The sequence below is a fragment of the Vipera ursinii genome, assembly GCF_947247035.1.
Source record: "Vipera ursinii genome assembly, chromosome: Z".
Taxonomy (NCBI): domain Eukaryota; kingdom Metazoa; phylum Chordata; class Lepidosauria; order Squamata; family Viperidae; genus Vipera; species Vipera ursinii.
In genome coordinates, this window is record NC_139517.1 from 102,835,845 (window position 1) to 102,859,968 (window position 24,124).

At 35.3% G+C, this 24,124-nt stretch overlaps 2 protein-coding genes across 3 annotated transcripts in view; both read left to right on the top strand.

Annotated features, from left to right (window-relative positions):
- LOC310649502 (LIM zinc-binding domain-containing Nebulette) overlaps window positions 1-24,124 on the top strand; it is a 204,748-nt gene that overhangs the window by 107,266 nt on the left and 73,358 nt on the right. The window lies entirely within an intron of this gene.
- The window catches only part of LOC310649892 (uncharacterized protein), a gene marked incomplete at its 5' end in the record, with an annotated part of 62,294 nt that overhangs the window by 2,409 nt on the left and 35,761 nt on the right, over window positions 1-24,124 (top strand). Inside the window, 7 exons of the mRNA XM_083378723.1 lie at window positions 2,510-2,614; window positions 3,941-4,051; window positions 12,261-12,371; window positions 19,950-20,051; window positions 21,290-21,391; window positions 23,101-23,208; window positions 23,536-23,643. Coding sequence (XP_083234849.1) covers window positions 2,510-2,614; window positions 3,941-4,051; window positions 12,261-12,371; window positions 19,950-20,051; window positions 21,290-21,391; window positions 23,101-23,208; window positions 23,536-23,643 — 747 coding nt within the window. The remainder of the gene's footprint in view (window positions 1-2,509; window positions 2,615-3,940; window positions 4,052-12,260; window positions 12,372-19,949; window positions 20,052-21,289; window positions 21,392-23,100; window positions 23,209-23,535; window positions 23,644-24,124) is intronic.

Below are 24,124 nucleotides of genomic sequence, written 5' to 3' on the forward strand. Positions count from 1 at the left end.
GGTCAGCCCCTAGGCCCCTTAGTTGTGGGGTGCCTCAGGGATCGGTACTCTCGCCCCTCCTGTTCAACATCTATATGAAGCCGCTGGGTGAGATCATCTGTGGTTTTGGGGTGAGGTATCATCAATATTCTGATGATACCCAGCTTTTCATCTCCACCCCGAACCAACCCAGCGATGCCCTCAACGTGATGTCCCGTTGCCTGGAAGCGGTACGGATTTGGATGGGGAAGAACAGGCTCTGGCTCAATCCGGCCAAGACTGAGTGGCTTTACATACCGGCATCTCATTTAGTCCAAGAGGTTCCATCATTGGTTATGGGAGGAGAGGTGTTACCTCCTGTTGATAGGGCACGCAATTTAGGCATCCTCCTGGATTCACGACTCAGTTTTGAAAATCATATTGGAGTCGTGGCCAGGGGGGCATTTTCCCAGGTTCTCCTGGTGCGCCAGTTGTCTGGACCGAGATGCCCTACGTACGGTCACTCATGCACTCATTACCTCCCGTATAGATTACTGCAATGCTCTCTACATGGGGCTGCCCTTGAAGACTACCCGGAGGCTCCAGCTGGTGCAGAATGCGGCCGCGCGGGTAGTGATGGGAGCATCCCGATACTCCCATATTACACCCCTCCTGCATGGTTACCGGTTGTCCTCCAGGTGAGATTTAAGGTGCTGGTACTTACCTTTAAAGCCCTACATGGCTTAGGCCCGGGATATTTGCAGGACCGTCTGCTGCCGGGAACGATCTCCCATCGCCCAGTACGTTCTCACAGAGAGGGCCTCCTCAGGGTACCGTCAGCAAGACAATGTCGGCTGGCGACCCCCAGGGGGAGGGCCTTCTCTGTGGGAGCGCCAGCCCTATGGAACTAACTTCCCCTTGAGCTCCGGATGGCCCCGGATCTCTGGTCCTTTCGCTGCAGCCTTAAAACACTTCTTTTCCTTCAGGCTGACCTGGACTGATGACAGGGATTTTAAAATGTTTTTTTTAATTTTTAACTCCAATTTTAATTTATTCTATTGGTGCTGTTAATTTAATTCTTTTTAACTTTTGTATTGTTGTATTTCATTGTTAGCCACCCTGAGTCCTTCGGGAGATAGGGCGGCATATAAGTCCCAATAATAAATAAATAAGTCCCAATAATAAATAATGCCTGTAGCATTTACTTTCTTCCTTCCCTTTTTTCATGTTCCATTAATTTCAATGGCAATTGCTTCACATAATTCTGTACTTTAGTGAGCCTGATAGGATAGTGATTGTTGTTCTTGCATTTATTGCTTATAAAGAATTGGAAGCTTGTCAGGACTAGTATGAATAATATGAAACAAATAATCACCGTTCATGAAATGCTTTCTGCCCATAGGCCATTGATTTTTCCAAAGCTCTTTGCTCTGGCTTAATGGATCTTTGTTGGATTTCAGCCAGCACAATCTTAGTGGCGATCACAAAAATGTTAATATGTCCTTGCTTACCCTCTCTTTTTCTAGCATTGACTTTTGCATCTTATTCTCTGAAGGGGGTAGATTTCAGCTACAGGGCAAAATATGTTTCTTTAAAGTTCACCACTAATCTAGAGGTGAATTTAAAATATGCCTTGATTTTCTTCCCCTACCGTGGGAGCACTGCAATTAATATATTGTCACTGAATAGTAAAACTAATACATTGTACCTCAAGGACAAATGTCACATTTGCAGCATTTTGCTACTTATGTCAAAATGATGAAATCAGTGTGGTAGCACAAGCTTTGCCTCTTTTGTATGTATAAACAACATGCTAATGAATATATTGAAAGGATGGGGCTTGAGTTGTGGTGTTGCAATATTGTCTTCCAGTTTGAACCCTCCTGTTATTTGTTACAGGCAGTGCTGCAGAGGAAACAGAAAGTTTGAGTGAGGATTTATTTTTTACATTGAAAAAAGAGAAATGCTCATCAGTCCATACCCAGTTACCATTGCAGTAGCAAGCATCTAATGGCTTTAAAGTCATGTCAGTTGCAGTGGAAGATTAATTCCTTCAATAATTATTCCATCTGTTAGTGTACCGCTTTATTTGATACAAATCATATTTTTATTCTAGATTTGTGACATTCAGTTTGCTGTCAGAATGGTAAACAAAGAAAGAGAATCCCATGAAGTTAGGTTTCCTTCTTTCAAGGGACACATTATAGTAATTATATGCATGATTTAATATTAGGGTAATCCCCTTACAGCAATTCCACTGCAGCAAAATGCTTCAGTGACACAGATAAAATGGCCATAATTATGAATACTTCACGGCTTGTATCTATATGAGTTTTCCTGTCATTTAAAATCTGTTAGCTGTCCTAAACTTGGGTGGTCTTGTAGTTACGGAAAAATGTGAAAATTAAATTATATTAAAAATTCATCTCTTTCATTTTAATAAGGAATTATTAATCAAGGTTATATTCCTTTTTTCTTCTTTAGTCCTGTCATAATAAAATTCCTTTTATTCTCTATTCCCTCTTTTAACCCACTTTTTTATCCTCTTTAGGTCCATTATAAAGAAGAATATGAAAAATCAAAAGGCACGTGCACATTTGTGCCTGATACTCCACAGCTGACACATGTGAAAAATATATCTGCTATTATTTCTGATGTAAGGCAGAACATTTGCAATCTTCGTTTGTTAGGTTGATGGTTCTATGATTTACAAAGTAGCACTTATCACAAGAACAGAGTCACTTTTTCTCTTTTCTCGTATTTCTTTCATTATGCCTCCTCCTGATTAAGTCCCAGCTTGTCAGGGGTCACACAGTTCATGGAATTACATTATGATACTATTTAGTCAATTTACTTTTATGACATGATGCCATCATTGAGACCAAAGTTAACATGGAATTAAAAATTGTGTTCAGGGCATGACCTGATAAGGTTTGAAAGAATGACAGTATTAGAATATTTAGTCATCTGTGATTTTCCCCCTTTATATTTAATTTAACTGTGGCATTGTGTTTTTTTTATTTAAAGTATTTTCATTTCTATTTAACAACCCAAGTTCCCTAGCTGGATTTCATCATTGTTTAATACATTTAAAGAATAAAAAGAATAAGAATGTAATTCATTTACTCTGAATTTTTTTTGAAAAAGCTTTTCAAAGAAATGGGGCAGGTAATTAATATTATTTTGTTTTTTAAGTGCATTAAAATTGTTAAGCTTAAAGATTTTATATCTGCTAATCTAAAAATTAGCTGTTGTGCAACACAATTATAGTACATTCAGCTGAAACTCAAACAACTTAAATGGACCTTATAGAGCTGAGGTTTTAATATACGGTATTGATTGATTAGATAGGCAACTGGATTTAAGAAAAGCTCATGTTATGAGGGCTGGTTGAAATGATTAAATTGTTCTCAAAGGTAGTTTTAGAAATTAGAAGACAAATTAGTTTCATTTTATTCATTATCATTGTGAAAATGGTAGCTTTTAAAAACAGAAACGGACCCAATTTGGTCTATTTTTCTAAACCAGGTGTGTCAAACTGCCAGCCCGTGGGCTGGTTTCATCATACTAAAACTGGGCCCAACCCATTGCTGGCAATGCAAAAAGAGTCGCAATACGTCGCGACATATCACATGACGTGGCGAGTTTGACACCAGTGTTCTAAACCATTGTTTTTTAGCCTTGGCAACTTTAAGATGTCTCAACTCAACTCCCAGAATTCCCCAGTCAGCATGGTTAGCTAGGCAACTCTTGTAATTGAAATCCGGAATCTTAACAAGGCTGAAAAATACTTATCTAAACAGATAACTCTAATAGTGGAATGGAAACTGCAGAATCAAATCTGCATTTAGTCTAGGTCCTAGCTAGGTAAACATCTACTTTTATATCTAATTTTTGAAAGATTTAATGTGAAACTTTCTTAATGAGTATCATCTTAATCTGTAAAAAATAATTGTTACTTTATTTTTCTCTTGCCCTCCAGGCAAAGTACAAAGCAAAGGCTAAGAAAGAACTTTCTAACTCATTCTATCAGCAAATGCCTGCTACAATTGATAGTGTGTTTGCAAAACAAATCATGAATCTTCAGAGCAAGGTAATTTCACAAACATGCACAATAATATATTTCTTGGTGAGATATGTTATCTTTTTAATCTTTTTCTAAAAAAAATACTAATCATAGCATTAACTGATGAGCCCCAAATGCATTTTAATAATGGAAGCAGCCTTGGTGATTTTCACAAAGAAAAATTGGGCAAATTAAGAAGTGCTATGTATACCATCTTGAATGCTTGGAGGAAAAGGAGAATATATCTCTAAAATAAATAAATGTGAAGGACCTAAAATAAAAATAAATGTATAGTGATTTTTGTTTCTGTGTTTGCAGCAATATTAGTACTAGGTAGAATTAACCAAGGGGATGTGGTGGCTTAGTGGGTTAGGACGCTGAGCTTGTTGATCAGGTCGGCAGTTTGGCGGGTCGAATCCCGAGTGCCGCGTAACAGAGTGAGCACCTGTTACTCGTCCCAGCTTCTGCCAACCTAGCAGTTCGAAAGCACGTAAAAATGGAAGTAGAAAAATAGGTACCACTACGGTGGGAAGGCAACAGCGTTCCGTGCGCCTTTGGTGTCTAGTCATGCCGGCCACATGACCATGGAGATGTCCTCGGACCAACGCTGGCTCTTCGGCTTTGAAACGGAGATGAGCACCGGCCCCTAGAGTTGGAAACGACTAGCACGCATGTGCGGGGGACCCTTTACCTTTACCTTTTTAGAATTAATCAGGATTCTACTTAGAGTTTGCAAACATATTGCTTATAGTTCAGTGAGAGACCTATTTGAGCAATGCCCTGACATCTAAGGAACAATTAAGGAAGTCTATGAACAACCCTGAAATTGAATAGTTTAACACAGATATTAGTAAACCCATATAATTAGAATAATTAGTAAAATGATCCAACACCATCTATTGCCAGTACTTACCTTGTTTCTGGATTGAACTTGAGTTACGTTTGACTCCATCATAAATCTCAGCATCTGTATAACATGCTAATCTAAATAATAACTTGGAATTGTTGGATAACTGAGAATATTGACAAGAGACTGAATCCGAGTGCTTTTAGACACAAGTCATGTGCTATGGCACTAAGCTTTAGAATACTGACCACTATACCTGGAATAAATAAGAAGGGCAAATGTGCTTAGTAACTTAATTCTCCTAGTGCATGGGTAGGGAACCTTGGCTTTTTTATGACTTGTGGAGTTCAACTCCAAGAATTCCTGAGCATTGCTGGTTCAGGTAATCTGGGTATTGAAATCCACAAGTCATAAAAGAGCAAGGTTCCCTATTCCTGTCCTAGAGCATATGATTTCCACAATGCTTTTCTGTAATATTTAAATTTTAAAAAACTGTTCTTCTAAATCCCAACCCAAACAGGAGCTCTTGAAGGTTTTGAAACTGAAAACTAAGAAACTAAGAAAGTTACATTTTTATTAAGTCTAAGGCAGGAAATACAAAAGATTCTATCCTATGCCTGTTTTCAGAGGTCAAATAAATAATTAGCATTGTCAAAACAAAATCTCTATCTATGATTTTATTTGGGCATTTTGCCCAGAGTTGAAAGATTTCGACAAAATAGGAGGAAAGAATATTATATATCTTCACTGCTTTTATTTATTTATAAAAATAATAAAGGTAGGATATAAGAACAAACAAACAAATTTAGATTTTTAGGTAGTCATATACTACGGTATGGATGAAGAATTTTATAAATAGCATTGCAAAAAAAGTTCAATTTATGACAGATTGTTTTAAATGATTAACTTAGGAAGCAAATTGCTTAGTTAAGAGTTAAGGTCTTTATTGAGAAAATGTCACAATATTTTAAAAGAATTCTGTTAGGTAAATTTTACCTTGTATACTTTCTCTTCTGAGCCAGTGTCAACATTTTGAGACATGGCTTTAGTATGGTGTAGAAACTGAACTGGCCTTTCCTTTCCCATAGCCAATCAGTTATTCCTTGAGAGGATTTAAAACCTTGCCTGGATTATTCATAGAATACAGGTTTTTTTGCAGCTATTCTCTCCATCTATGGTACCACAGATATGGTAGTACAGGACAGAGCTGGCTGTGATATTCAGTTTTCAGACATTCTAATCTCCTATATATTTTGCTCTCTTTATAAAAGTATTAATGCAAAACTACTATTTAAGATTTACTCTGGAACACACATCTGCTTTAAGAGGACATACACAATATATTTTAAATGTAGCATAAAATGTAAAAAGTGCAGACACATTTATTTCCCATCTGTAGCATAAATCATGGCATTCTGTTTCAGATGTTAGGAAAGTGGAATAATTTCTACTCACTGAGTTTTCTAAACGTTATGCCTGTAAGGAAAATGAAAGAGGAGATGTTGGCTTTTATAACAGAGTTGGGACTTGCCCTTTCCCCAAAAAACTTGTCTAGACCTTTGTATTCCAAATGCACAACATTCACGTGCAGACAGATTTTGACATATGCTGGAGGGAGGAAAATGATAATATTTATATTCTACTCCCCATTGTTTTTTTGGCCTGTTCTTCAGTATTTATAGAGGTTCTAATGCCGTTTTTGATTTACGGTAAAGCCATGGAAAATGCAAATAAACTTGTAATTCTCAATGCTTAATTTGCTTTAGTAATTGTGGAAAATGAAGGTAATTTGTGACCAGTTGATTGTAATAATAGTATAAATAATACTTATATTTATACTATATTGATATTGGGATAAGAAACAAGCTGGTCAAAAGTATTTTACTAAAAAAATTGAATTAGAATCCACATTTTCTGCTGATTATGTTTGAAATTCTTAAAGAGTTTATGATTTATAAAGTCTTTTTGGTGAGTATCTTGCTATCCCATAGTGGACATATCGGGATGGCTGTTTATAGTGAGAGTGATTTTTTAATGAAATAATGAATGGCAGTGTTTCATATACTAAGCAGCTGTCTTGCATCCCTCTTCCTTAGTCTATGTTCTGCCTTCAGGAATAGATAAGGGTAATATGGTATTTGCAACACTGAAGCATTTAGTTTTCAACCCAAATGCTATTTGTAGACAGGAGCACCTCTTTTGTAAGAGTAGCATTTTGTGCTATTCTTAAGAAAATATTAATATCAGCCAAGTCTGATGCTGAGGAATGGTCTGATGTCTAGTCTAAAATTAATTACATAGCACATATTGGCACAAAGAAGATGATAGAGTCAATGGAAAACATGTCTTGGCAACAGAGAGATAAAAAAATCATCCTATGCTAACATTTTGTGATCATCTGGAATTTTGCAATCCAGGTTTAGGAAAAGTTCATCATGAGAGGCAACCAGGAAAAATATTTAATGATAGAAAATCTTTCTATGGTTAAGATTAGTTGAGCAAACCTAGCAAACACCTATGTTGGGCTATAAGAATATAGAAATGGAAGGTAGAGAGCTTTGAATATATGGATGGTGAGTCTGTGTTATGTATAGCAGAGGACAGAAAAGCGATTCTAGAGTTATAGAACAGAGAATCAACACTAATGGGAAATTTCTACCTCCAGAAATCAGCAACCAAGGAATGATACTATTAATTATGGAAGTAGAGGAGATTTAAATTTAAATTTAAATCCTGCCTCTTGAAAATTATAAGTTCTTAATGGCTGGTATTTACATTTAAATGCTCTTAGATTTTTTAAAAATGTTAATTGCTAATGGATGTTTCAAGTTTTACTAACAAAAAAGTTACTAAAAGTGCATTCTGATTATGTGTTGCTTTTAACTATCATGTTTTGTATTGTCAACATTTTTTATTTTACTTGAAAATTTAATTATCCAGAAAAAAATCTTGATAGATTGTCATAATCACTGCAATAAATCAATACAAATCAAGGATGCATGTTACATGTAAAAAATAATTATTTTGCATCTTTTCTGATTTGGAGCTAAAAGGAATATTATAGAAAGAGTGTGTGTATGTGTGTGTATAATAAAGCCAAAAATAATTCTAGAAACAAAACATAATATCTTCCTGCAGAAACAATGGATGCATTATTATATTGGCAGAAATTAAACCAGCTGAAAGGCAGTTTTGTAGGCAGGAGAAAGTAATCTACTATCAAAGCAAAAAGAAAAATCAAGGAAACTGTAGATGAGATGTTTGAATTTCAAAATGAATAAATTAATTTATGATCAGGATAACTGTGATTATTTATTCTAAATCACCAGACAACTAATAATTATTTTTGGAAATTATATGTAGGATAATTCTATGCCGTTTCATACAAGAAAATCTTATGATTTAGGATTGTTATGATGTTAAACAAAACAACCTTTCTTTAACTTACTTACTGATTGGAAGCAAAATCCTAAATGTTTTACACAATAATACCAGGATACAGTTTTTATCCTTAGGGTGTTTTCAGGTTGTGGGAATTTTGGATACTGTAGGCTCGGTACAATTGGAGACAACAGGCTGCAGGAAGAAACAAACCATTGCCACAATCATCACCTTTTCTTTGCTTCATTTTGCTTCACTTTCCTCCCTCCCCTTTCTCCCTCCCGTCCTTTTAATAATACTAATAAAGTTGGAAGGGACCTTGGAGGTCATCTAGTCCAACTCCCGGCTCAGGCAGGAAACCCTATACCATTTCAGACAAATGGCTGTCCAGTCTCTTCTTAAAAACTTCCAGTGTTGGAGCATTCAACATTTCTGGAGGCAGGTTGTTCCACTGGTTAATTGTTCTAACTGTCAGGAAGTTTCTCCTTAGTTCTAGGTTGCTTCTCTCCTTGACTAGTTTCCATCCATTGCTTCTTGTCCTGATTTCAGGTGCTTTGGAGAATAGCTTGACTCCCTCTTCTTTGTGGTAGCCCCTGAGATATTGGAACACTGCTATCATGTCACCCCTCACCCTTCTCTTCATTAAACTACACATACCCAATTCCAGCAACCGTTCCTTATATGTTTTAGCCTCCAGTCCCCTAATAATCTTTGTTCCTCTTCACTGTACTCTGTCTAGAGTCTCTACATCTTTTTTACATCTTGCTGACCAAAACTGGATGCAGTATTTCAAGTGTGGCCTTACCAAGGCATTGTAAAGTGGTATTAATACTTCACGTGATCTTGATTCTATTCCTCTGTTAATGCAGCCTAGCACTGTGTTGGCTTTTTTGGCAGCTGCAGCATACTGCTGGCTCATATTTAAGTGATTGTCCACTAGGACTCCGAGATCCCTCTCACAGTTACTACTATTGAGCAAGGTACCCCGTATATTATACCTGTACATTTGGTTTTTCTTGCCTAAATGTAGAACCTTAATTTTTTCACCATTGAATTTCATTTTGTTAGATAGCACCCGGTGTTCAAGTCTGTCCAGATCCTCCTGTATCTTAAGCCTATCTTCTGGAGTATTGGCTATTCCTGCCAACTTGGTGTCGTCTGCAAATTTAATGAGTTCCCCATCTATCCCCTCATCCAAATCATTGATGAAGATGTTGAAGAGCACTGGGCCCCAGAACAGAGCCCTGGGGCACCCCACTACACACTTCCTTCCATGTAGATGCAGTTTCATTGAGGACCACGCACTGAGTACGGCCGGTCAGCCAGCTATGAATCCATCTGGTGGTGATGCTGTCTAACCCACATTTTTCTATCTTACCAAGTAGTAGGTTGTGATCTACTTTATCAAATGCCTTACTGAAGTCCAAGTAAATTATATCCACAGCATTCCTCTGATCCACTAATTTTGTCACTTAGTCTAAGAAGCAATAAGATTTGTCTGGCATGATCTGTTTTTGACAAACCCATGTTGGCTTTTAGTAATGTCTTTGTTTGCACCTTTGTTTGATTATCTTTTCCAGAATCTTCCCAAGCATTGAGGTCAGGCTGATAGGTCTGTAGTTTCCTGGATCTATTTTTTCCCCTTTTTTGAAGATGGGAACTACATCAGTTCTTTTCCAGTCCTCTGATAGTTCCCCAGTGCTCCAGGATCTTTGAAAAATATAGTTCAGTGGTTCTGAGATCACATCTGCCAGTTCCTTGAGAACCTTGGGGTGTAATCCATCTGGTCCTGGTGATTTGAACTCATCTAGGCTGGATGCCTATCTTAACTTGTGTTTCTATTCTATTTTTTATGGTACTGTTTTTGATAGGTTGGACTGTTTTTTCCTTTGTGTAAAGACAGATGCAAAAAATGAGTTAAATAGTTCTGCTTTCTCCCTGTTGCTTGTCACCTTCTTGCCACTTTCACCCACTAATGGACCAATCATTTCCTCAACTTTTTTCTTGTTTTCTGAAAGAAGCTTTTTTTGTGTGTTATTTTTGACTTTGGTCACAAGCCTTAGTTCATTTTGAGCCTTAGCTTTCCTCATTTCATCTCTGCAGGCATGGGCTATTTGCTGATATTCTGCCTTAGTTATGTGCCCCTCTTTCCACTTTTTATACTTGTCCTTTTTATCTTTCAGTTTATCAGAGAATTCTTTATGCAGCCATGCTGGTTTGAGAGCTGTTATTTTTCTTCTTTGATGGCATTGTGCTAGACTGGGCTTTTATTATCTTAATTTTCAAAATTTCCCAAGCTTCTTGAGTTGTTTTCCCCTTTAGGATCCTCATCCATGGAATCCTTCCCAAGCTCTCTCTAACTTTATTGAAATTAGCTCTTTTAAAGTCCAAGATTCTAGTTTGACTGTGTTCTATTGCTTGTGCTTCCAGAATGTTGAATTCCAATATTGCATGATCACTTCCCCCCCAAGGTTCCTGTGACTTCAACACCTTCTATCATTTCATCTCTGTTTTGAGTATTAGATCCAATATGGCTAATCCCCTAGTTCCCTTCTCTACTTTTTGGGAGACAAAGTTGTCTGCTAGATTTGTCAGGAATCTGTTTGATCTTCCACTTGGTGCAGAGTCTGTCTCCCAGTTGATGTCAGGGTAATTAAAGTCCCCAATTACTATTGTGATGTGCTTCCTACATACCTATTTTTTAATGTGTTTTAACTTATTCATGGGCATTTTGTTTAATCATTTTTAATTTTTGTATCTTGTTTTTTAATATGTATTGCCCTGTTCACCGCCCTGAGTCTTTCGGGAGAAGGGCAGTATACAAATAAAATTAATAAAATTAATAAATAAATACCTTAGTTAGCTGACTAGCAAAAAGTTCATCTATTTCCTCTGTTTGGTTGGGCAGCCTATAGTATACACTTATGGCAATGTCATTCCCCCCCCTTTTATATTGACCCAAATGCATTCAAGACAGTTTTCATAATAATAAACTATAAATAAAAAAATCCAAAACATGAGAAAAAGGAAAGGGAAACCCCCCAGAATATATTATCTTATAAAAAATGGCTCACTTTAAATAAAGCATTAAATATTTATTATACAAGTAATATTTTCCAGTTCTTCCATTATGTTGAAGATAACAGCTGGTAGGTAAGTCAGCTGAGTTGAAGGATGCAGGCTGGGAAGGTTTTCAGAAGACTTGAGTGGGTAGGAAGGTAGCTTTCTGGGAGATATACGATGAGAGAATACCTACTAAAATTCATGATGCTGGAAAGATTTATTGGGTTAGTAAACACTTTGTTGAATATATTGTGACACCTTCTCCTACGCAGATTCTGCCTCAGTCAGCTCTTCCCAATTGATAGAACAGTTTGAAAAAAAGATCCTTCAGTAGTCTTATGATGACTGTTATAGGGCTGTCTTATAATTAGCCTCTGGAAAGGGACCGAACAACAGAAATGATTTTTAGATTTAATGGAAATTTATTTCATCCAAATGGTTCATTAAAATTCATATTTTCTTATAATTCAATATCACATTGACATAATATCTTTATATTCCATTGCTTTTCCCAAAACCATGTTAATAAAGGTATATAGCTTAAACCAAAATGAGGTATTAGTGGCAAATCTCATATAATAGGTATAATAGATGTTCTCCCCTCATTTTAAATTTCTAACATAGCATGCTTACTTTAGTGTAGGCTATAGCAGAATTTGTTTCTAACAAGCATGCATAGCTCAGTTACATGGACCTCTCAGTTTTGATCATCATAGATTGTCAGGATTAAAGTTTAAACTATTGTTTATATAAGTTTGTATAAAGTAATTTGTACTCTGAATTTATGAAATTTATAAAGCAGCTTGGGGTTTGAAAGAAAAACCCTAGAGATTTATAAAATGAATGTATGAAAGTTTCCCCCCTTATCTCAATAATAAAGAGAAAATCTGGGCTGTAATCTACCTTGATTTCTGTATGCATATTAATAATATTTATCATTTTTAGGTTCTTTACAAGAAAAAATATGATGCTGAGAAAGGAACATCGAATTATGTACAGATGAAGGAACTTCCAGATGTTAAGCATGCCATGGAAGTTAATAAACGCCAGAGTAATGTGAGTATTTTCTCAGCTTAAATAATTAGGTTCTTGTGTGTATTTTAAGTGAAATATTTTAGTATTTGACAAGTTGGTGAGTAAATAATTGTCTTTTGTGTGATTATTTACATTGTGATTTAGCAGTGTCTTTACATTGGAAAAACATGTGGATGACTTAAACACAAACTAATAATTAACAACTTGTACATAGATGTGGAAGACATGATAAGATACATTCAAGATAATGCATACTTTATCTGTTTGAAACATTTACAACCGTTTATTTGGTGTGAGTTCTTGTACCAGCTTTACATATCGTAAAGTTACCAGATTTATAATTTGCTAAATTATGTGAGAAAGAAAGAAAGAAAGAAAGAAAGAAAGAAAGAAAGAAAGAAAGAAAGTGAAAGAAAGATCAGAAGATGCTATAGAAATCCCTCTTTGTCAAACTTTTTTACTCATAGGATGGTTTTCCTACTATTGTGTCACAATTTGTTTTGTTGTAACTTAAGAGCAGCATGTTGTATCTCATGCTCTGGCACAACAGATAGGTCTTCACTTCCTGTTCAATATCTGTTCAGGGGCTTGAAAATTGCTATCATATTTTTCTCTCAGTCATCTTTTCTCAACATACGTTGTTTCTGTAATTTCTCTTCAAATTTTCAGTCCCTTGATCATTCTTATTGCCCTTCTTTGCATCTATTCTAAACTTTCTCTGAATCACTTTTTAACGTAACCAAGGATTAGACATATCACACTTAGGCTAAGTATGGCAAATATAGATAATATGATTTATTTATTTATTTTTAATTTTAATTCCATTTATATCCCACCCTTCTCTGAAGACTCAGGGCGGCTTACAAGCTTAGCAGTAGCCTTCATTCTATGTATATGCCTGCTTGTTAGGGCTTTCACACCCCCCCCCAAGCGGCATTATTACAAAGTCAGCTTAATTGCCCCCAACAATCTGGGTCCTCATTTTACCTACCTCGGAAGGATGGAAGGCTGAGTCAACCTTGAGCCTGGTGGGACGCGAACCTGCACTAATTGCAGGCAGCTGGTGTTACTTATTATTATTATTTCTATGATAATCTGAAACTATGTTTTGATAATCCAATATCAAATATGAGAAGGCAAAATTATGGTGTTGTTGGATATGTTGCAATTCTAGTCAACATTCCAAATTCAGAGCTATATAACACAGTAAAATTTAACAGATAGGAATTTTATTGTTTTTTTTAAAATGGCCATATCTAAATCTGCATCATATTTTTTTTTTGAAATTTCATGATGTCAGTCATTTTGTCATGTATCACAGAAATAGTTCAAAACTATTGTATATTGGGATGTAAGTAAGTTTTAGTGAGTCATGAGACTTTTTTATTAATGTAGTTAATTATACTGCATATGTTTAGTCTGAAAGACTCCTGGAGTAATTTACAAATCATTAATAAAAAATAGCATTTATTCCCCAGGATCCCAATCTAAAAAATGGTATGCAAGATGAAAAATAATTGGTGGGAAAACAAAAAGAAAAACTTTCAGATATCAATTTTAATTGTATGTACATTGTAGAATGATAAAATAAAATTAAAATGCAATGCTATATAATACAATGAATTGAATCAGTCTACTGAAAACAAAAGGACAAGTTAAATACAGAAGAATCAATAAGTCATATTGATTCCAGTAGGCCTATTCTGTGAAGATTGGATTTAACACATTTAATAAAAATGCATTGGGTTGGGGAAGTAGGATAACTTTTTTGTCTTATTCATCAGTAGAACAGAATGGCTACATGATGTGAATCATAACATAATGTGAATCATCTAATATCCTGCTAAATCAATTCAGCATAAGTCAGTGCTGAACCTACGTGTAATGAGATTATTGAACTATTTCTTCATTATTAAAATAAGACTTATATTTTATAATCAAATATTTGGAGTTGAAAAATCATTTCGCCCAAAGGATGTGTCATTTTATGAAAATATCTTTGTATTCCTACTTTTTATTTCTGAAGTACATCATGATTTATTGTCAGATTTATGAAGAATACCACATGGTATAAAAATTTGTTACAAATAAATAGTGTATAATGTCTAAGTGTTATAACTTAGTGATGAACTATAACAGAGATCTCAGATTAGTCAAATATAGTTTTGACTGCTGGGAATAGAAGATTATTTTAATCAATATACTATATTTACTTGAAAAGCCATTTGTCACTATTAAATTAACATTCTCAAATCTATATTAGCAATAGCAATAGCACTTAGACTTATATTCTGCTTCATAGTGCTTTACAGCCCTCTCTAAGCAGTTTACAGAATCAGCATATTGTTTCCAACAATACGGGTTCTCATTTTACCGATCTCAGAAGGATGGACATCTGAGTCAACCTTGAGCCGGTGAGGAAAAAATTCCTGGCAGTGATCTGAATTAGCCTGCAATACTGCATTCTGACCACTGTGCTACCACGGCTCCTAAATTATACCATGTTTCCCCAAAAATGAGACCACCCCGAAAATAGCCTGATTTTGTGGAGTGATTTTGTCGGGTGGGCCTACCCCAAAAATAAGCCCAGGGGGGTTGGGCATGGCCAGCACAAGAGGCGGTGAATGTGCAGAGGCCGATGGTATCCAACAACAGCTGCATCCCACCAGCCTGTTGGCGCAGTGAAGGTAAATCCGAGGGCAGAGGCAGAGGCAGAGGCAGAGGGAGGCAGGCAATCTGGACATGCTGTGTGGCTCTTGGCTTATGGGAGGGTTTTGGGGGGCTTGTGTGGTGGCCCTGACAGCAGGCAGAGTCACGGGGAGGAGGCAGGCAATTTTGGTGCAGCCACAGGCAAGTCAAGAGGCAGTGGGACGGAATGGGTGGCATGTTGGAAACGCCTGCCTCCCCTTGTGCCTCTGCCTCTGCCTCCGCTGCTGCTGATGCTGCCATGCAAGCCTCCCATGAGCCAGGTGGCCACACAACATGTCCAAATCGCCTGCTTCCCCATGTGCCTCTGACTCCGCAGCACACTTTTTGTTCAGAGGGAGACTGGAAGCTTCACCTGCTTGTAAATGGGGCAATTTGTTTGGGCACATATGGAGTGCTTGGAAACAGAGCCATTAGTTTCAAAGAGCCCATTTGCAAGCAGATGAAGCTTCCAGTCTGCCTCTGGGCAAAAAGTGTTTGGGCGCCTGTGGGCCGCTTGGGAATGGAGGAAATCGCTCCATTTCCAAGTGACCCATAGGCTCCCAAACAGTTTTTGTGCAGACGGACAAATGACAGAGACTGGAAGCTTTGTCTGCTTGCAAATGAGGCTCTTTGAAATGGAGCTAATTGCTCCGTTTCAAAGTGTTCCCTTTGCAAGTAGACAAGGCTTCCATTCTCCATCATTTCTCCATCCAGGCGAAAAGTGCATCTGCCCTGGGAAGCCCTGTAAGCCGTTGCAGCCATGGGCAAGAAGATGGTGGGAGGGAGTGGGTGGGTGGACGCAAAATAAGACATTCCCGAAAATAAGACCTAATGGGTCTTTTGGTCCAAAGAAAAATATAAGACCCAGTCTTATTTTCAGGAAATATGGTATATACTTTCCTGGGAGAAAGCTTCATGAAGTGAACTCAGTATTTCTCCTTCTGAATAGACCCATAGAATACTATGTTGCTCATATTGACACTCTAAATAATTGCTTAGCTATTTTCAAGTTCCTGAAAAGCATTCTAATCATATATTTATTGAATGTGTGGAAAACCAGTATTGAGCAAGAGTTTTTAAACAGAGCAGTCTGAAGTTTGAAGAAATAAAACCAATGGCTGACAAAACTGTAGTTACTTTTTAAGCAACATGACCAGCAATAGCCTCGAATATACGGATTATAGATTATATTCTAGGCTTGAGTTAAGAAATCTGCCACCCTCCAGATATCAGATTTCAAATCTCATCATATCCTATTTTGACAAATAGCCAAAAATGAAAAGGGTTGTAGTTCAGTGACATCTGAAGAGCAAGTCTTGCTTTAGCTAGTGTCTCTAAATAAGAGTTGTAGATGAAGAGTGGGAGATAAAACAAGGATGTGAGGATTTCAAAAGGCAGGAGAAAATAAAGGGAAAGAAAAGAGAAAAGAGAAAAGAAGGTAGTCAGGCATTATCTGTGTCTGGAATATAGGAGATAATTAAAGAGACAGAGCTGGAAGGAGAAGTGGGGAGTAAGTTAAATCCCTACAGAGAATCGAAGTACTATATATGAAGAAGTAGCACTAATACCCTAAAAAAGCTAGAATGAAAGCTGCCTGGCTTCAGAGGAACCATATCAGACAAAGCTTCCCTTAGTTTAGCTGCCATCTTGTTGAAAGAACTCATATAAAGAAGTTTAAGACTTAAGAATTCAACACACCCTTCCTGTTTTCTTCACTGTGCAATTCTAATCAAGAGGATGAAAGAAGAAGCCTGGTCACAAAAGCATTATATAGGAGCTTTCTTTACCTGCTTGAAATAGTGCCTTCAGAAGAAATTAGGGAGTGTCCAGGGAGAGTCTCTATTACCTATGTGATCAACTGATCATTGTCATTGTCTAGTGATTACATAGATTTTCTTCATGATGATCTGTCCCTAATCTGGTCTTCATGTCTTCCAAAGGTGCATCCATTGCCACTATAATTTAATGCATTCCTCTTGCTGCTAGTCATCATTTTCTTCTCTTTCCTTTCAGTTTTCCCATCATTAAAGCCTTCTCCAGAGAGCTGGGTCCTCACTTAATGTGGATAATATGAGAATGGTCATTTATGCCCTAAAAGAAAACTCTAAATTGATTTCTTTAATAATCCATTCTTGAGTGTCCATATTATTCTCAGAATCTTCTCCATCCTCAAATTTAAAAGCTCTCTTTTTGTCTTGGTTCAACATACAGTATTCCAAATTTCACTTCCATAGAGTGTCATTGGGAATATCATTGCCTGTTTTGTTCTGATCTTTGTAGGTATTACAGCACCTGAGTACCTTTTCCAAGGTCTTGATGTGGCCATGAAGTGTTAGTCAGTAACATATTTATTGACTGTTGATGGCTAATCCTAAAAGGTAAAAGTTATCCATTTCGTCAATATCTTCAGTGTAAGTTCTAAGGCTGCTTATTGTACCTCTTCACTGTGCTCCTTTACTGTTTTACTAGATCTTGCAAATCCTTTGCATTTTCAGTTAGCAAAGTAAGGTTATTAATGTTTCTTCTCCAGATTTAAGTCTACACTCATTTTCTTCTAATCCAGTTTCCTTTTATACTCAGCATCTAGGTTGAATAAATGAGGGAAGAGTACGCAGCTTTGCCTCTCCGCTTTGCCAACTGGGAACCAGTCTGTTTCACCATGTTCTATCAGCGATGTGGCTTTCTTTGTGTGGGACAATAGGACAATAAGATGTTCTGAGACCCCTATTTCTCTAAGCACGTTCCACAACCTAACATGATCTACATGATCAAAGGCCTTTCCATAACCATATAGTAGCTTCTCTTTGGCTTTTTCAGTTATCCAGTCTTTATCAGCAATAATGTCTTGTGTTCTTTGACATTTTCTAAAGCTATCTTGGACACCTGTTATCTCTTTTTCCATGTAGGGCTATAATCTATGTTGTATCATCCTAAATATTATTTTGTTAGCATGAGCTGTTAAGGCTATTGTATGATAGTCTGCACACCTATTTTGCACCTACAAGGTAATTCAGTAAAGTACCTGGCATGCCACCATAGACTTTTTAAAAAAATATTTAAATGTGTGTTAAATTTCAATTAGAAATGAAAAAAATGACTATTCCATTAAGAAACCACTCATACTGTATCTCATAGACAGTCAGTGTAATATAGTAATCAACGTATTGGACATAGATACAAATAGTTAGTGATTTATGACCAGAATTGAGCCCAACATGTCTATTACTAAATGAGACAGTTGTTAAGTGAATTTTGCCCCATTTGACAAACTTTTCCCCCACAGTTAAGTGAATTGCTGTAGTTAAGTTAGTAACATGGTTGTTAAGTAAATCTGGCTTCTCCATTGACTTTGCTTGTCTGCAGGTCACAAAAGGTGATCAGATGACCCCAGGCACAGTAACTGTCATAAATATGAATCAGTTGCTAAGCATCTGAATTTTGATCACCACCATGAGGGTGTTGCAATGGTTGTAAGTGTGTAAAAAGATCATAAGTCACTTTTTAGTGCCATTGTAACTTCAAATGGTCACTAAACGAACTGTTGTATGTCAAGGACTACTTGTAATTCATAGGTGATATTGAGCTAGTTATTCTTTCATCTGAGAGAATCTTGCAGGATTATTATAGAATAAACTTAGGGAAGACTTCTATGAAGATACCTTTTTAGAGAAAATCTGGGAAATTGATATAATAAAACATTTCATCCTTATTTGTTAGCTTTTGAAGTATTATTTACCTCTTCGTCTTTCAGTGATTCCAGAAGGAGCCAGAATTGCTGATGGTGATTCTGAAGCTGCATTACCTTCACACTGAATGGATGGATCAATGAATGTTTTTTAAAGCCTAGTTTTAGTCATGCCATGCACTGCAACTCATGGCAAGCAATAAAATGCACAGCATGATATTAACAAAGAATATGAGCTTGATTACTTAGCAAGAGATACATCTTTTAGATCTTGGCAGTTTCTTCTATACAATATGCTAACATTTTTGTACCATGTTTTAAGTGATCAAGAGGATGGCACTTTTCACAGTGGGCCAAAATATTTGATAACAGCATGTTGTTGTTCTGACCTGAACCTTGTGATATTTACTGAAGGACTGAAAAATCCATACTCTTTGTCAATCTTTATTTTGTTCCATGTTTTCCTTATTTTCTTTTTTTTAAAACAAGTTTTATTGATTTTTTAATATTTACATATACATGTATTTGTGAAACAATATGATGGTTGGGTAGATAAATAAGAAATAACCAGTTGTAAATAGTTCAGGTTACATCAACAGAGATGCCTTCTCTACTTCCCTTAGTTATTACATAGTCAAAATAGGCAAGTTAGTACATTTCTAGTTGTAACCTAGTCAATCAACAAAACTTAAAATAGATTTTCAGTAATACATATCAATATCCTGTTTTTAAATTTTATCTAATTGCAATAGAATATTTTAGAATGGCCTATAGTACATAGGAAAAAGCTTGATTTTTGGGTAACCCACAATTCCCTATTTCAATAAAGAATCATTCTTTTGACTACAAAACTTATATAGTTCATTACAAAGCATTCTTATGTTTTACCATTAAAGTCTAATTTTCATCTTAACAAATCACCAGTTATTAGAAGTATGTTTTTACCTTAACCATTCAACAATTATTAAAATACTCTTTTATATATAAAATTCTATACGATGGGACAAAAGCACATGTGCCCACAGAGAGGGCTCTGGGTGCCACCTGTGGCACCCGTGCCATAGGTTCGCCACCACGGACATGTATCATTTTATAATATGCATCCACATTTATTTGTCTTACCAGTGCATAATATAATGTTAATAAACAGCATTTTATGTTAGTATATTATTATGTTTCTAACAGAGCTGGTTATCATAAGGCATTCATAATATTTTATTTTACAGGTGTCATATAAAAAAGATCTCCAGGATCTTCACAAATATACTGAAGTTTCCAATAGACCAGATATAATGATGGCAACAAAGCTAACAAAGATAATAAGCAATGTATGACATTTCTTACAATTTTTTTTGAAAAAACACAATTATCACATTTACATTTTGGTACAGATTAACAACGATACAGTAGTTAAACTTAGTAAATGAAACTCTAGACTTGCATTCAGATTGATGATGATAATGTGAAAGTGGACTAATATCAGTAATGTATTCCATTTTAGATACTATTGTTCCAACATATCTTTCCTTCTTGCTAATACTTCTAAAATATTTGTATAATCTTTTGGATAGTTACATGTCTGGGAATAAAACATTTATTAATACAGAACATTGAATATTGCTTCCTAACTTCCTTTAATACATTTGTTTAATTGGCCCTTTTAAAAAAATGTGTTTATAATTTCTGAAATTTTCTTACAGTTTCATTCATTGACTCACCTAATCTTAGGTTTTAAAAATATATGTGTATATACAACTGTGTATATACAACTGATTAACATAGCATTAAACAGTCATTAATTCTGCTAGATCTTGTTTGTGTTTTTAATATTGTACTAGAATTTGTAATGCAATTTATTAGAAATGTTTTTCTTCCACAAAAGGTATTTCTTTCTGTATTACTTTATTCTTAAATTTGAGAATTGCTTTCTAATTTCAATTGGTGGTATTACTTTATTCTTGAAAGTGTCATTGGGTTTGCTATTTTCTGTTACACATATTTCCTTCATAATAGAGTCTCCTTGACTAACTGCTGTTCTCATTCTCAACATAGAACAACTTTTACATTGCCTTCTGCTGGCTTGTTTTTGATATTACTTTCTCCAAAGAGTGAATAGTCTAGTAGAGAGGGAATTATATAGTTAAAAGATCATTCAGTGCTTAGATCTTTTCATAACTTTCCATGACAAAATAGAAGAATGTGGGATATTCTGCATGTGGATTGCACTGTTTCATTTACTCTGAAAGAAATTTCAAAAGCAAATTTTTATTTTTATCAGATTGAGTGAAAATTGATAAGAAATTGTTCAATAAACATTTTTAGTAAGGCACTACATTTTTGCCAATATATAAATTATATGTAAAAAATAGAAGGTGACAAATGTGTGGTCAGCAGCCCACATTTGAGGAGAGATTTATTTTGTTGCTATGGTTAAACAAGATAAAAATCTTGTTTTTTCTTGTCTATCTTTACTATTCATATAGAATTCTATGTCAATCCTGTTTTGTCTTTTTCCCAGCAAGTTAAATGATGACTAGTATTAATATATCTACATTTTGTTTTGAAGGCTGAATATACAAAAGGAAAACAAGAAATGAGCAAAGAGCCAAATGTACTTGGAAGACTAGACTTTAACCATGCTCAGAAAGTATCCAAGTTGTTAAGTCAAGTAAGGTTTTGATGGATTTTTGTTCAGCAGAAATATATTTTTCCCAAGCATAAAATCAATGTTTTCTTTTTAAATTGTATCTTTTTAAAAAAATGCATGAAAATAAGGCTTCAGTAACTTTAAAATTTTGTTGTGAAAAAAATGCATTTAACTGACACTATTGAGAAAACAATAGCAGCTCAGAAAGATAATAAATCTCAGTTTTGTTACAGAAGGTGATCGGATTATAATATTTCATGTGCTCCACATAGTATGTGGTATGCTGGGTTGTGTTTATGGTGCTGAATTTTGTTATTGCAAATATTTTTAAAAAATTGTATTGAAAACGGAATAATTTCAGTAGAGATGAAAGCTCAATACGGCCATTAACCTAAAAAGAATGACTTTATATTATGATATATGACCCCAAATAATACTAATCCAATATGAAGAATTCTTCAAATCAGAAAATTGACATAGAATAATCTTTTATAATTAAACTCAAGACGGTTTTCTGGAAAGGCAAACTAAATTCATTAAGTCAAAACATCTCAGGGGTATCAGGTTGCTTGTAGCTGACATAATTCTCTAGCTCTCTAGAATTTTTTTTTTCCTCAGAGAAAAAGCAGTGTGATGGAGGGTTTTTTTTGAAAAGAATATAATTAAAAGTGGTGACTATGGGACAGATATTAGATTGTTTAAATGTTATGCACAGTTACTATTTCTTACTGAATCTTGATCAGCCAGAAATCTTGGCCCAAATTTAGTAAAATGACAAACTGATTATATCCTATACTACAAGGATGTCAAACTGGCGGCCCGTGGGCCAAATGTGTTATGCGCAGGCCACGCCTACCGGCTCTGCAAAGGCAAAAAACGTTGTGATGCTTCATGATACATTGCATGATGCAATCGAGTTTGACACCCATGCTTTAGTAGAGAGATTATACTTAGGACAGTTAGCAAGAAGTTAGCTCAGTTCTCATCTTGTAAATTGACAATTAAACAAATTAAACAGATAGTTCTGATTTGAAACCTGCAGATAATTATTTGTTTTGAATTCAATAATAGGGGTATTAATACATTTAAGATGCTTATTGCCAATCAAGTTTTAAGTAATCTGAATCACTGCAACAGCAACAATATATACAATTAAAAACATAATTTGATTTCATAATTCAGACCAGACACTTTAGCAGCTTCTGAATCTTGAAAATTATTATCAGCACTGAAGTGTGTTTCTGATTCAACAACAGTTTCTTTCATGGACATCTTGGATAACATATAAAAGTGGTTCATTGTCAATGTCATACTGAAAGTGAAAAATAATGGAGCTGACATTTAAATATCCACCTATGTTTGTTTTAGGAAGGATAATATGGCTTAAATATGTGAAAGTGGTTTGAATTCTATACTAGGAATTTGGAATTTATCATTATATGAACTACATATTTATCATAAATGGGACATTTTAAAAATATTATTCTTTTATAGTGTCACCCCTGATATACAACGTGACCCCTTTCTTTGTACAGTAGAACAAGCTTTTTAGTGATATAATCAAAAGATTGATCAATATTATTCTATGTAATCAAACCTTAACACTACCCATTTTTCCTTTTGATAACCTTTTATTCCTTTCAGTATGCTAAAGTAATATAAATAAAATAATAATAAATATCTGAATTCTTCAGAAATATATTATTTATAGCGATATATTTATTTCTTAGGTTAAATATAAAGAACAGCTTCTTAAAGAAATGAAGAATAATTGCTTCAATCCTCTTGAAAGTGCTTTTTTCAAGCAAGCTCAACTGGCTTCTGTATTGGCAAGTGATGTAAGTGGATTTTTTGGGGGGAACATTTCACTACATTTTCTGTATTGAATGCTATAGGGAGTTCCTTGGTTTGCATTTAAAATTCCCTAGAATAATTTCCTTAAATTTTAATTGGAAATGTCTATCGATGTTAAATGTTTTATTTTGCTCCTAGATGGAATGTTTTCTGATTACGTTTTGGCACTCTACAGTAAATGAGTGCCACCTTATGGCCACTATTAATATGAAATAAATACATTCTGATTTTTTTGCAAGGAAATTGGAAATGTCTTATTTCTGTTCTTTCTTTTGGTACTTTCACCAAAGAAACTTGTTTCCTTTTTAAAGGTAAAATACAAAAAAGAAAGTCTGGACAGTCTTCATGAACCAACATCTTCATTTCCAAACCTATTACAATTAGAGCATGCATTGAATGCCAGCAAGATCCATAGTAATGTAAGCTGAACTTTTTGTAGTTATTTTGATAAATGGCAGGATAGCTAAATTGGATTTTTATTTCTATAGCTTGATATCAGAATCAGCTGTTAGGAAGATCTTTTTTTGTGACCTCTGAGCAATACTTGGTTCTTTCAAACATTTTGTCAGCGTTGGAATATTGTAAACTAGCCTTCTTAATGCAGACATTTTCTAGAAGGGTCAGTCTTAGATGTAAGAATATTCAGTTAGCATGACATTTATAAGAATTCTGGGAGTTGAAATCCACATTTTGAGGGAGTACCAGTTTGGGGAAGGCTGTTGTAAGCACTGGTTGAGAAGCTACCTCTAATGAACATCTGGTAGCATTTCCACACCACTACAATTTCTACTTGATTTCTCCAGATTAAAAGCAAACTAAGGCAGCTTAAAGAAACTTGTCTGTTTTCTTCAGAGGTGTTGACGTTGACTTCAGAGATGCTGGTCTTGAAATGCTGATTGA